At 38.6% G+C, this 15,039-nt stretch overlaps 1 protein-coding gene across 6 annotated transcripts in view; it reads right to left on the reverse strand.

The window, feature by feature from the left end:
* Positions 1-15,039, reverse strand: part of NVL (nuclear VCP like) — a 180,067-nt gene that overhangs the window by 8,544 nt on the left and 156,484 nt on the right. For 5 of the 6 annotated variants that reach the window (XM_059875668.1, XM_059875672.1, XM_059875671.1 and 2 more), the window contains one exon: positions 5,703-5,781. In XM_059875668.1, the coding sequence (XP_059731651.1) occupies positions 5,703-5,781 (79 nt within the window). Of the gene's footprint in view, positions 1-58; positions 5,504-5,702; positions 5,782-15,039 lie in introns of those variants that run through there. The other variant, XM_024976689.2, reaches the window with a different exon arrangement.

Here is a 15,039-nt window from a genome sequence, read left to right on the forward strand (position 1 = left end):
AGAAAATGTCCTGTTCACTTGAAAGAGAAGACCTACTTTTTAAATGGACAGTATCTTGTTTTTAAAAAAAAAAAAGTTGACTTTTTGTTATAAGTGACCTTTGTCTGGAATGTCTGAAAAGTAGTAAATGCTTTTTGGTATTGAAGTAATGGGTAACTAAAACGGACTTCCATAGTATTGACTGTAGAAGGGGCCTCTACAGTATTGACTATATATTTTTATAAACTACTGGCAAGGGACTTACCCAGTTGTTATATACATGTTTTCAGTTCTCTTTTGGGGCCATGACCTACATTTGCATGGATGCATGCATGCATTGCCTAGTCAATTCACTTACAAAAGCTCTTGCACTGGTATTGATCTTGAACCTCTATACTTCTCCACTTTTTAGAGCAGTGTCTTAGTTCATTTAAGCACTTAACATCTTCCACTGTAACAGCTTGCTTTGGTGGGTGAGGGGGAGTGGTATTTGTATGTCCATTTGTCCTCCGGTTTTACAGGATTAAGAGAGTATTAAAGCCCGCTGCTTTAGCTGTTCTCTGTAGGGTTCAGGTACACTGGCTAAGACAGAACCCCAAATTCTTTATGTTGATATCAGACCTCTGGTAACTATTACTATTCCTGACTCACCACTGTGTATGCTCATTGATCCATTGTGGCCATGACCAGTGGTATGAGTAGGGAACCCAACTTATGGGATGCAGTTGTTTTGCCATTGAAAAACAGTTCATTGAAGAAAATTGTACTATGAAAAAGCATTTTGATTGTTTCATTTCTGGGGGGTGACCTGAGGGAAGCTTTTTAACATTAATTTCAGGCTTTCCTTATCCTTCAACTTTGAACAAAAGCTTTAATTTTGTTTGCACTCCTGTTTTGAGCTTGTAACTGGAAAAGCATGTCTTGCACTGTCAACCTTCTGAGTGGTCACTTTAACACCTGTACAGTGATTATTCTCCCCAGTTGTGTATTTTTTGGAACAGTCAACTATTACTGTCTAGTTTTATTTTAATGTACTAAATTATGTAGTCATTATTTGACTGTTAAGTTAAACAACTGTTGCCTTGGGCTTCAGTTATTTAAGGTAAACTTAGGTGTAATATAGAATACTATCCCTTTCCAGGTGGGAGTTTGACACCTGTATAAAACCTAAGGTTTTGGTAAGTACCTTAGTTGAAGAAAAGCACAAGGTCACTACCTTTTTTTAATCCGTCCAACATGATATGGTTATGCATCCTTGAGATTAACTTCACCAAATGAAACTTCTTATCCATTTTTAATATTGTCCTTACATAATAGTGTCCTTAGATTTTGATCAGTTCTTTGTCTAACATTAAAACTCCATTCACAATGTAGTTATGTTTTCAATGAAACATAAAATAACGTCCAAGTGTTTTCATGGTTTGTTGGGAAGGTAATTTTAAAATAAACAATTTCCAAAAAACATTTGTCAGCCAAGATCATCCATAAAAGTCCCTGTCTGGAACTCATTTTCTCAGCAGGTCTCATTTGTTTAGTCATAGGATTTAGCCATATTATCACAACTTTGGAGGAGGCCTACTGGAATACTTACTCATGGCCTTTAATAGTCTGCTTTCCTGGTAATACGAAGATGTTTTTAAGTAACAAAGTACATGTTTACAGGTTTATAAAGTATGATCTTTATGCATCAAAGGGATATGACCTCAGATGATCTTTTTTAATAATGTTAATGAATTATTTAAAGTTTCCTGGGTTTCTTTTTAAACTCCAGCTAGATAACCCTAAATGTTTCTACAGTCTTAGTTAACATGAATATTTGGCTTCCATAATAAACATTCACACTATTAAAAGATAGATTTTCTGTTTCAAAATCCAAATTTCTACCATATATACTTGTAATCATCTGCCCATAAATTTAATGAGTTGCACTTGTTAATGGGTGAATGTGGCATAACAGTAGGAAATAAAGCACTACAGTTGTTTTAAATCTTAACTAGCTAAAATATGTTAGGATATTGCCTTGGCCAGTTTGATAGCTGTTATACTTGCATTTGGGTAGTATAATGATTTTTAAGTGTCAACAAATCACAAAATATTTCCATCACCTAAAACTGACATATGTTACAGGAAAATTGTAAGTTAGCAACCCGAGAGAGAACTATCCTGCTCTGGATTGTAGGTCGGTAATTTAAATACTGTATGTTAATATGTTAAATGTTAGGACATTTCATAGAGTATTCCCATCATCTTCCTTGATTAGTCTTTCAGAGGATACTTAAAGTTGTCCCATTTGCAAACTGATCACAACACTACAGACAGATGAAATGTGGAAGGGCGGATGAAAAATGGAAAGGACTGCCGCCCCCTCGCGCCCCACAGGAGTCTCTGCTTGTTTCCCACGTGGACTTGACTTGGTTTTCACGTATTCTGAACTGTGTATTATTTCAGAACATGAGGATATAGAACCTGTTGTTTTTTAAGCTCCTCTTTTGATGTACAGAGCCTGGAAATAAGGGCAAACACAGATGTAATCAGAGTAATCAGTAATTATACTGTTTTAAAAACTTGGGGTGCCATCAGGTCTAAAGCCACTGGTTTTGGAAGCAAATTTTTTTTTTTTTTTGGTGTAACATGTTTTTGGAGTACTGAACTTTACAGGGGCTTGCCTTAATCTCTATTTAGTAGTTTCAAGATATATGCGCTATTATTCTACTTGTTAAAATATTCTATGTAGCCCCTAAGGTGGGTAAGAGAGTATAAGTAATGCCTAAATAAATAAGCTAAAAGGTGTCACTACAGCTGGATTTTTGAGAGAAAATGGACATATGAACATAGGCTATGTGTAATAAAAATAATGGCACCTTAAGATTGCACTATTTTATGCATTATTTTATATGCCATTTCATAGCCTGCACTTTAATCTCCAAAGAAATGATGTGTGATGTCCCAGTTGTTCCTTATTAATATCTGTTTCCTGAGACAGGGCACTTAATTCTATTTTACTATACCGAAGTAGTTTCTTGGAGGTAGATTCCTCTTTTGAGTTCTCTATTTCCTTAGCCATAATATTTTCTAGGATCTAGGAACTCCCTATCTTGTCTTATTTTCAACAGTATATAATTTTAATTTAAAATCTCATACTTGGTGATCAGCACATTCTTAATATACTGCTCTAGCAATGAGTACCCATTTGTTAACACTTACCAAACCTCCTTCAGAATAATCATACGTTGTAAAATTTGAAACCAGGAATAAAGGCATTCTGCCTTGTACGATGCAGTCTCTTGAAAAATGGCTGTTCCTAATGTAAAATCCAATACATGCAGTGATTTGGCTTGGGATCTGAATTTCTTTCACTAGTCTTAAAAGGTTAGCAAGAACTACTTCAAAAAGCTCTGTAGCCTGCCATCTTGAGGTGAATTATTTTCAAGAAATACTATATAATCTACAAAATGAGATGAGCAATTAGTTGACTGCTGCCTACCATAAGTTTATTTTTAATAGCAATACATTTATATTTGTGATAAATATAATAGGCTTAAGTAATGGCCTTTTCCAGCTTCCTAAGAATCTTTGTTAAATTTCTGAAATTCAAACGTCAAAAACTGAAATTTTTCCTGTTGTGTCTGAAGAGAACCATGAGATTTAGAAGCATATTGGTAACCCATTAGGTCCATTGCCAAAGTAGATACTGTTCCGTATTCAAAGCTATACCTAAAGTTAGATGCGTTTACAATTCCTTTATGTTGTGCCATGTCTGTTTACTTATGGTCATGAGCAACAATAAATTACAGTAGTTTATCTGGAATTTTAATTGTTAAAACCTAATTTAATTACTGGAAAGTGAAAAACACCTCCCGGTCACACAGCAGGGTGCATAAATAAATGTGTTGTTACCAGTGCTACCTGTTTTCTTTGTATTTCATACACAGAAGATGACGGAGCCATCCTAAATGCCACCTTAATAGCTACCACCTCTTAAAAGCAGTTTATTTTGTTAATTTAATCCTCACAGCTGCTTTGTAACTGCTTCCCTGGTAGCTCAGCTGGTAAAAGAATCTACCTGCAATGCAGGAGACCCCAGTTCGATTCCCGGGTAGGGAAGATCCATCCCCTGGAGAAGGAATAGGCTACCCACTCCAATATTCTTGGTCTTCCCTGGTGGCTCAGATGGTAAAGAATCTGCCTGCGATGTGGGAGATCTGGATTCAATCCCTGGGTTGGGAAGATATCCTGGAGAAGAGCATGGCAACCCACTTTAGTATTCTTGCCTGGAGAATTCCCAGGGACAGAGGAGCCTGCCGGCTATAGTCCACAGGGTCACAAAGAGTTGAACATGACTGAGCGGGTAAGCACAAAACAGCAGCTGCCTTATAAAGCAGGTTTTACTGTCTATAAGGAAGTTAAACTCAGGTTAAGCAACAAAGCCACAATGTCACCTAAGTGTGATTTGAACCGTGCCTCCTAAGCTTATGTATTCCTGCTACACTCTGCTGCTGCTAAGTCACTTCAGTCGTGTCCGACTCTGTGTGACCCTAGAGACTGCAGCCCACCAGGCTCCCCCGTCCCTGGGATTCTCCAGGCAAGAACACTGGAGTGGGTTGGCATTTCCTTCTCCAATGCATGAAAGTGAAAAGTGAAAGTGAAGTTGCTCAGTCGTGTCCGACTCTTAGCGACCCCATGGACTGCAGCCCACTAGGCTCCTCCGTCCATGGGATTTTCCAGGCAAGAGTACTGGAGTGGGGTGCCATTGCCTTCTCCGCTGCTACACTCTGCTACATTCTAAAATGTCTGGGAGCTGTGGGACTCTAGATTACATTAATTCTTCAATAAATATATAGATTTCATACATCAACCAGAAGCAGTCTGTGCCAGAATCACTAATGTTAAGAGTAATATACAAAGCTTAAAATCATGGAAAGACTAGGCTCTAAGGAGGCAACTTTTGTCCTGAAGTTTTTTGGTAATGCATTTACATTAGGCATATGGGTAAAAAATATTTTTAAGGCTTCTGTGTGTGTGTGTGTGTGTGTGTGTGTGTGTGTGTGTGTGCTTAGTCGCTCAGTCGTGTCCAACTTATGAGAACCCGTAATCTTAAATAAGGCAGTCCTGGCAATAGATGTAGTCAGAGGCCACTAACACAGTCACTTTATTACAAAGTTGGCTACCGATCAATACGAAAGAAGTGATACCAATTCTCTTGCCCTGCTGGGGAAGAAGACTAGTTCTCTTTTCAAAATTCCTTCCAGCTCCAAAACTAAATATTCAAAATTTCAATGAAATAAAACCATGCAAATCAATTTCACCTCTGTTTCACAAAGATGTAACTGATAAGGAATTACTAGAAACAAAATGAAATGACTGGAAACACTCTTTGAGACACACTTTACCTACTTTGTTCATAACTTAGATGTTCAGAAAAGAGATCACAGATGAATTTAAGTTGAAAGATGAGGATGACAGCAGTGTTACCAGTTACTCCAGCACCATCACTGCATTCTAGTCATCAAGCTATCATAGAAACCTAGAAAAATAAAGACAACTTGTGTATCTCCCCGTCTTTGGAGGGCGGATCAGGATGGAATTCTTTGTACTCAGGTGGTTCAGTTGTGTAGAAAGCACATTTTGGGAAACCAAGAACTTCACCAGTATTGTTGCTTTAAAAATAAAAGGATGTCTCTATTTATGACCTTTCTCGTGTTAATTCCTGAAACAACACTTACAGGATCCATTAAAGGTGATTCTTTCATCCAGAAAATATTTTAACTTGCTTGTGTTGCTCTGGTATTGGTGAGTCATTTCCTGAAAGCAAAATTATAGGAAATTGTAAGGAGAAAAAACAATGTGGATGTTTGAGCACAAAGTCCAAATTACGACTGGAAAAGGAGTACAAATCAAGGATGAACTTCCCCCAAATTCAGTCAGTTTTGTTCATAGAAAAATATTCAACCAAAGAGCTTTCAATTTCCTCAACTCTTACATTTCCTTCGATTCTTTTTCCCTGGGTTCTTTGCATTGAACAAAAGTCAGTTTCTACTTGGAATCTGAAGCAGCAGTGTAAAGAGTAATACTGGCTCCTGGGATGACCTAAGGTGTGTCTCTCGGTCTTAAGACACAGGGAAAACTTCTGCTAAAACTTCAAGGCTAAACAGAAGACGGAGTGAGGGAAGAAGGGAAGGGGACCTCAAATGCTTGTTCTTCCTTTGAAGGATTGCAGCAAGCTTTCAAGAAAGCGCCTTAACTCTTTAGATATCCAGTTCTATACCCTAGGTGCTGCCACAACAGTGGCCTTTCATTCCCAAAGCAAATGCAGTTTGTGCCTCCCTTCTGCTGTGCTTAGTTGCTCAGTCGTGTCTGACTCTGTAGCCCGCCAGGCTTCTCTGTCCATGGGGATTCTCCAGGCAAGAGTACTGGAGTGGGTTGCCACGCCCTCCTCCAGGGGATCTTCCCAATCCAGGTTTCCCGCATTGCAGGCGGATTCTTTACTGTCTGAGTCAGAACACTGGAATAGGTAGCTTATCCCTTCTCCAGGGCATCTTCCCCACCCAGGAATTAAACCAGGGTGTCCTGCATTGCAAGTGGATTCTTTTACCAGCTGAGCTACCAGTGAAGCCCGTGTCTTATTTATAAGAGGATAATAAAGCAATGAATGTCAAGGAGTTAACAGTGCTCAGCGCATAATAAGCAGGTAATTAAAAATAAATAGTGGTTTATATAGAGCAACAGATATGACTAAGGAAATAGAAGTATAGAATATACATTGCATTGGCTACATGTATTTCCTCTAAGTCCTACTTTAAGCATGTATATTATATATTTTTTAACCACAGAAGACAATTTGCTATTACAGCCTTTCTAGCCTCCTGGAGAAGTTTATTTTTAATATTTTAAAACTTTTGCTTTTGATATTTTTAATATTTCACAGGACTTTTTGCACTGCCCCACAGTGCCATCACTTTGCCAACAAAGATCCACATAGTCAAAGCTGTGGATTTTCCAGTAGTCATGTACTGATGTGAGAGTTGTACCATAAAGAAGACTGAGTGCCAAAGAATTGATGCTTTTGAATTGTGGTGCTGGAGAAGACTCTCAAGAGTCTCTTGGACAGACAGAAAGGCGATCAAACCAGTCAATCCAAAAGAAACCAATCCTGAATATTCATTGGAAGGACTTAGGCTGAAGCTTCAATACTTTGGCCACCTGATGCGAAGAGCTGACTCATTGGGGAAAAAAACCCTGATGTTGGGAAAGACTGAGGGCAGGAGAAGGGGATGACAGAGGATGAGATGGTTGGATGGCATCATTGACTCGACGGACATGAATCTAAGCAAACTCCAGGAGATAGTGAAGGACAGGGAAGCCTGGCGTCCTGCAGTCCATGAAGTCAAAATGAGTCAAACACAGCTGAGTGACTGAACAACAACAGTACTTCCTTGAGAGCCATGGGACAGAAACCAGTCTGGCAGCCCTCATCCTTCTCCACCTTGGGCTGATGGACCTGAAAAGGAAGGAGGACCTTGAGCTGTACCTGGTAGAATAAAGAGAGGAGCCTCTTCAGAACTTCCTTCACCTTAAGACACAACTTAGAGTCAAGCATACACGCTGTGGAACCAGAATTAGTGGGCCCCTATTCCCAGCCAGACCTGTTATGAGTTATGTAATACCAGCTTGGGTAGTTAGTACCTCTGAAGCTCAGTTTCATCATCTGTAAAATACTTTCTACCTGAGAGAGTCAGTACAAAAATCCAAAGGACTCTGGGAAGAGTGGAGTAGGAGTAGGAGAAACCAAGAATCTGCCTCCCCACCTAGAGGAAAATTACACTGGCAGAACCTGTCTGATGTAATTATTTTAGAACCCTGGAGATCTATTGATTTGGGCAATAGACTGGGTCCTATGCTGAGCAAAAAGGAGCCCTGTCCCCCCTGCCGTAGTCGCGATCTGTGCTCTGATCACTGATTGCTGCTTCTAATCACAGGAGTGCAGATAAAGATGGTGGGAAGCCACTGTGGTACCTCCCTCCATTGTTGCAAGCCTCTCCCCAACCAGCTGAAGTGCCTTCTGAAGTATAAGCGAAAGTGTTAGTCACTCAGTCTTGTCCGACTCTTTGTGGCCCCATAGACTGTAGCCCCGGAGAAGGCAATGGCACCCCGCTCCAGTTCTCTTGCCTGGAAAATCCCATGGACAGAGGAGTCTGGAAGGCTGCAGTCCATAGGGTCACTGAGGGTCAGACATGACTGAGCGACTTCACTTTTACTTTTCACTTTCATGCACTGGAGAAGGAAATGGCAACCCACTCCACTCCAGTGTTCTTGCCTGGAGAATCCCAGGGACCGGGGAGCCTGGTGGGCTGCCATCTCTGGGGTCGCACAGAGTCGGACACGACTGAAGTGACTTAGCAGCAGCAGCAGCAGACTGTAGCCCGCCAGGCTCCTCTGTCCATGGAATTCTCCAGGCAAGAATAGTGGTATGAGTGGGTAGCTATTTTCCTTCTCCAGGGCATCTTCCTAACCCAGGAATCAAACCCAGTCTCCTGCATTGCAGGCAGATTCTTACTATCTGAGTCACAAGGGAAGCCCTGAGATTTAAAAAGCCAGCACTCCTTTCCCCAACACTCCTTCGTCTTTCTCTCTGTTACTGTCTAAAAGCCACACTTTAAAGACTAAGATTTAACAACCTCGATATGTACAGAGAAAATTAGAAAGTGACGAGGTATGCTGAGGGAAAGGCTCAAATAAAGAACTGAAAGGACGTTAATTTTACACCTCAGCCAGAGCCTCAGCACAGAGAGAGCCTACCACAATCAAAATAAACATATAAAAAAATTGATTCCCAGGGTCACTGCATTATTAGATTCAAATGTCTAGTTTTCAGCAACAACAAAAGCCCACAAGGCATACAAAGAAACAGGATATAAGTATACTTATAAGTGTAAGCTTATACTTACAGCCCATTAAAGAGGAAAATATAAATCAACAGAACTTAAAAAGGCGTAAAGGCAGATATACTAGACAGACATTTTAAAATAACTTTTTTAGAGAGGCTCAAAGGGATTTCCCTGGTGGTGCAGTGCATAAGAATCTGCCTGCCTAATGCGGGGGACATGGGTTCAATCCCTGGTCCGGGAAGGTTCTACATGCTGCAGAGCAACAAAACTCCACAGCTACTGAGCTCATGAGCTGCGACTTCCGAAGCCCTCGTGCCCAGGGCTTGTGTTGCACAGTAAGAGAAGCCTTCACAATGAGAAGTCCACACAAAGCAGCAAAGACCCAGTGCAGCCAAAAATCCATAATTATTTTTAATATAAATAAACTTTTTAAAATTAAAAAAAAAAAAAAAGAACTAGTCTATCACAGACTTCACAAACAAACTTATGGTTACCAAAAGGGAAAGGTGGAGGAATAAATTGAGAGTTTGGGATTGGGGTATGGCCAATTAACAATAGTCTCAGGTGAATAGCAAAGGGACTCAGCCATACATACATGTATCCATTCATACCCAAGACAAAATGTTTCTGGTGTTAAAAAAATAAAAATAAAAATTTAAAAAAAGATTTGGGATTAATGTGTACACACTACCATATATAACAATCAACAAGGACCTACTCTATAGCACAGAAACTCTACTCAGTATTCTGTAATAATCTATATGGGAAAAGAATATGAAAAAGAATGGATATATGTATGGATATACATATAAATAGATAGATAACTGAATCACTTTGCTGGACACCCGAAACTAACATAACATTGTAAAACTAAACCCCAATATAAAATAAAAATTAAAAAAAAAATTATCAGTCTAAATGCTAGTATTGGGGACTTCCCTGGTGGTCTAGTAATTAACAATCTGCCTTGCAATGCCAGGGACTCCGGTTCGACCCCTGGTCAGGGAACTAAGATCCCACATACCTTGGGTAATTAAGCCCGAGCTCCGCAGCTACTGAGCCCTCACACTCCAGAGCCCACGTGCCACAACTAGAGAGTCTTTGCACCACAACAAAAGATCCCACAAGACACAATGAAGACTGCGCGTGCCACAACTGAGACCAGACGCAGCCAAAGAAATAAATATTTTCTAAAAAGTCAGCCCACAGAATGGGAATAAATACTTGCAAAGCATATATCTGATAAGGAATTAATATCCAGAACACATGTGAATTCCCCAAATTTCTACTTTTGACTTTAATTCATTTGATTGTGGTCAGAAAACTTACTTAGCATGTTGCAATCCTTACAAACATTTTGAGGCTTGCTTTATGGCCTAAAATGTGGTATATCTTAAAGGATGTTTCTTGTGCACTTGAGAAGAATGTGTATTCTATTGTTTTTTCATGGAGTGTTCTATGGATTTTGAGGTTTAAAGTGGGTTTGAAGTTTTAGTTCTTCTATTACCTTGTGGAACATATGTGTAGTTGTTCTATCCATTATTGGAAGTGGGGTATTGTCATCTCAATCAGCTATTATTATTGAGTTTCTATTTGTCCCTTCAATTTTATCAGTTTCGCGTCATGTATTTTGGGGCTCTGTTCTTAGATGGATATCCTAATGGATTAACCTTTCAATCCTTATAAAATGTCCCATAAAAAAAAGTCCCTTTTTAACTCTAGTAACAATTTTTTTAAGTCTATTGTGTCCAGCTTTCTTATGATTGCTGTTTGCACACATATCTTTTTTCACTCTTTTATTTTCATTATTTGTATCTCTAAATCTGAAGTGTGTCTCCTGTGGTCACCATGTAATTGGATCTTTTTTTAAAAAAAAATCTAATCTGTCAATCTCTACCTTTTGATTGGATTGTTTAATCCATTCACATTTAATATTATTATTGGTATGCTTGGATTTATGTTTGCTTTTTAATTTTTGTTTTCTGTATGTTCCATCTCTTTTTTCACACTATTCCTCTTTTATTGCTTCTTTTTGTATTAAATGAATATTTTCTTATGTAAAATTTTAATTCCATTAAGTTTTCCACTGTGTGTTTTTGTTATGTTCCTTGTAGATGCACTAGAACTTAACATATACATCTTAACTAATTAGAATATTTTAAATTTATTCTAATTTAATTCCAGTAAGATGTAGAAATATATAGCTATTTCTTTTTCCTCCATTTCATGCTGATAAGTTGGTGCAAAAGTAATTGCAGTTCTTGCACTGTTGAACTTTGCCCTTTGACATTGGAATACATTCTTAAATAAATGTGGTTATGTTATACATCATTTTAATGTGCATCTCTCTTTTTTACCAATGATTTATTACTTGCTGTTTATTTTATATTTATTTTAAACCATGGAAATTATATTAGACAAAAAGCAAATTCAAGGCATTTTCTTATTTGAATTCAAAACGGGTCATAAAGCAGTAGAGACAACTTGCAACTTCAATAACGCATTTGGCCCAAGAACTGCTAACAAACGTACAGTGCAGAGCCTTGAAGAGGAGGAGCAGAGTGGCTGGCCATCAGAAGCTGACAATGACCAATTGAGAGCCATCACTGAAGCTGATTCTCTTAAAACTACACCAGAAGTTGCCAAAGAACTCAAAGTTGACCATTCAATGGGTTGTTTGGCAGTTGAAGCAAATTAGAAAGGCGAGAAAGCTTGATAAATAGGTACCTCGTGGCTGAGCACAAATTAAAAACATTGTCATTTTGAAGTGTCATCTTCTCTTATTCTACGCAACCACAACAAACCACTTCTCAATCAGATTGTGACATGCAACAAAAAGTGAATTTTATACGACAACCAGCAATGACCAGCTAAGTGGCTGGACTGAGAAGAAACTCCAAAGCATTTCCCAAAGCCAAACTTGCACTAAAAAAAGGTCATGGTCACTGTTTGGTGGTCTGCTTCTGGTCTGATCCACTACAGCTTTCTGAATCCCAATGAAACCATTACATCTGAGAAGTATGCTCAACAAATCAATGAAATATACTGAAAACTGCAACACCTGCAGCTGGCATTGGTCAACAGAAAGGGCCAAATTCTTCTCCACAACAAATCTGACCTCACAACAATCAACGCTTCAGAAGTTGAACAAATAGCGCTACGAAGTTTTGCCTCATCTGCCATATTCACCTGCCCTCTCGCCAACCAACTACTACTTCTTCAAGCATATTGACAACTTTTTGCAAGGAAAACGCTTCCACAACCCCTGGGATGAAGAAAATGCATGGATTTTTATGCCACAGGAATAAACAAACTTATTTCTTATTGGCAAAAATGTGTTGATTGTAATGATTCCTATTTTGAGTAATAAAGATGTGTTATAATGAGCCTAGTTATAGTGATTTAAAATTCATGGTCCAAAACTGCAATTATGTTTGCACCAACCTAATATTATTGTTAAACATGTTACATCTATATACATTACAAAAATACACTGTTATAATTGTTACTTTATATAATTCTATGCCTTATAAAGAAACTGAGGAAAGTACATATAAAGTTTGCTATACTAGCCTCCTTATTTACCATTTCTAGTTCTCTTCCTTTGCTTCTGTGGAATTGAGTTATCATCTGGTGTCATGTCCTTAATCCAAGGCAGCTTTGCTCCCATTATATCTTCTGTGCTGTTGTCAAATATTTTACATTTTTATATGTTATAGGCCCAATAATACAATTTACATATATATATAATATGTATATACACACACACACACACACACACAAACACACACAATTGCTTTTAAAATTAGTTAAGAGGAGCAAGGAAAACAAATAAGCATTTATGCTGTCTTTCATCATTATTTGACATATACTGGGGCTATTTATCTTTCCATGTGGACTTCAGTTACATTCTGAGATCGTTTGCTCTTAGCCTAAAGCACTTCTTTCCATACTTCTTAGCAAGTGGCTTTTTGAGCAGCAATTCTCTCAGTTTTTGTTTACCTGAAAACCTCTACATTATGTCTTCACTTTTGAAAGATAGTTTTTTTAAAAATATTATTTACTTTTTGTTATTTGGCTGTGCCAGGTCTTAGTTGTGGCATTCATAATCTTTTTAGTTGTGGCATGCAAACTTTCAGCTGCTGCATGTGGGATCCGGTTTGTTGGTGTTTTTTTTTTTTTTTAAATATTTATTTATTTGGCTGGGCCAGGTGTTAGTTGCAAAGGTCTTTGATCTTTGCTGTGACCCACAGGTTCCCTTAGTGTGGTGCATGGGACCTTCTTTTTTATTTAATATTGATTCATTTATTTAGGTATGTATTTGGCTGCGTGGGATGTTAGTTGCGCCACTCAGGACCTTCCATTTCAGTGCGTGAACTCTCTAGTTGTGCTGCATGGGCTCAGTGGTTGCAGCACCAGGCATAGTTGACCAACAGCAATGTGGGATCTTAACTCCTTGACCGGGGACCAAAACCACGTCCCTCACATTGCAGGGCAAATTCTCAACCACTGGACCACCAGGGAAGTAAGTCCCTGGGATCTAGTTCTTGCTTAACAGTGTTTTGCCCAGCCAGCACTTGGAATATGCTATCCCACTGCCTTCCGGTCCCCATTGTTTCTGATGAGGAGTCAATTGTTAATCCTTTGGGGTCTCCTTTTGTGTGATTTTTCTCTTGCTCTTTCAAAGTTTTCTCTTTGTCTTTTAGCATTTTTACTGTGATGTGCCTGGATCAGGATCTCTTTGCTTTGTGTTCACTCTGCTTGGAGTCCATTGAGCTTAGATTTCTTTGTCTTTCATCAAATTTGGGTAGTTTTCCGCTTTAAAAAAATTTTTTTTCCTACTTCTCCTCCCTTTCTGGTATTTCCAGTACATGTATGTTGATGAGCTTATGGTGTCCCATATTTCTCTGAGGCCCTATTCATTTCTTTTGTCATAAAATATACATAAAATTTACCATTCTAGCCATCTTTAACTGTACAATTTAGTGGCATTGTGTATATACACAATGTTATACAACCATCACTGCTATCCACTTATCAGTCCAGACAGAAACCCTGTACTCATTAAAAAATAACTCCCCATTCTTCTCTTCCTTTGCCTCTGTTAACTTCTATTATTTTTTATGTCTCTACATCTGGTCAACTTTTAAACTTTAATCACAGCAGCTCCCCTTTTAGTCAGACGTTCACATAGGGAAGGAGGGGAAATTCTTTGGCTTAAATATATAATTTAACAAAATAACTGCCTAGGAAAAAAAAAAAAAACAGACAAATATAAGCCAGTGGCCACTGGGAATGGTGGTGACTCATCTCACCAGGCACTCCAGAATATCTTTGTTTATCAGTAGGACAAATCTCAGCTTAAATTAGCAAAGGTTATATAAAGTTAGTTGATCGCCTTATCTGATCACACAGCATAGATGACCAGTTTCAAGGGCAAGCCCAGGGAAAGGAATGGTGCCTGAGTACATTGTCTGCTCCTGTTCCCAAAGATTATGAACCTCAAAGTTTGTGGTTTTAAGGAATTACTGCTTATATCAATTGTTTTCTGTAAGATGATATGATGAAAGAGTTTTTTGCACAAGACTTAACATGTTTTTCAAATAACAGGTTGGTTGACTATGAAGAGTAGCTCCTGTTATAATCAAAGTCATTTCAAAACATGTCACCAGTAAATGCATTCAAAAATTATTAGAGCAGGGACTTCGCTGGTGGTCTGGTGGCTAAGAATCCACTCTCTAATACAGGGGCCTTTGGGTTTGATGCCGAAGAGCAACTAAGTCAAAGAGCCACAACTTACAGAGCACCCACGCCACAGTGAAAGATCCTGCATGATGGAATAAAGATCCTGCATGCCACAGCAAAGACCCAACGCAGCCAAACACATACGTACTTATATACATACACACATAAATAATCTGGGGCAGGATACGCACTTATATACATACACACATAAAATAATCTGGGGCAGGATACACACTTATATACATAGACACATAAATAATCTGGGGCAGGAGGGCTATTTAAAAAGGTTTTGTAAATTAATTTATTTAATTGGAGGCTAATTAGTTTACAATATTGTGGTGGTTTTTGCCATACGTTGACATGAATCAGCCACAGGTGTAGATGTGTCCCCCCATCCCAAACCCCCACCCCATCCCTCTGTGCTGTCCCA

The sequence above is a fragment of the Bos taurus genome, chromosome 16 (genome assembly GCF_002263795.3).
Source record: "Bos taurus isolate L1 Dominette 01449 registration number 42190680 breed Hereford chromosome 16, ARS-UCD2.0, whole genome shotgun sequence".
Taxonomy (NCBI): domain Eukaryota; kingdom Metazoa; phylum Chordata; class Mammalia; order Artiodactyla; family Bovidae; genus Bos; species Bos taurus.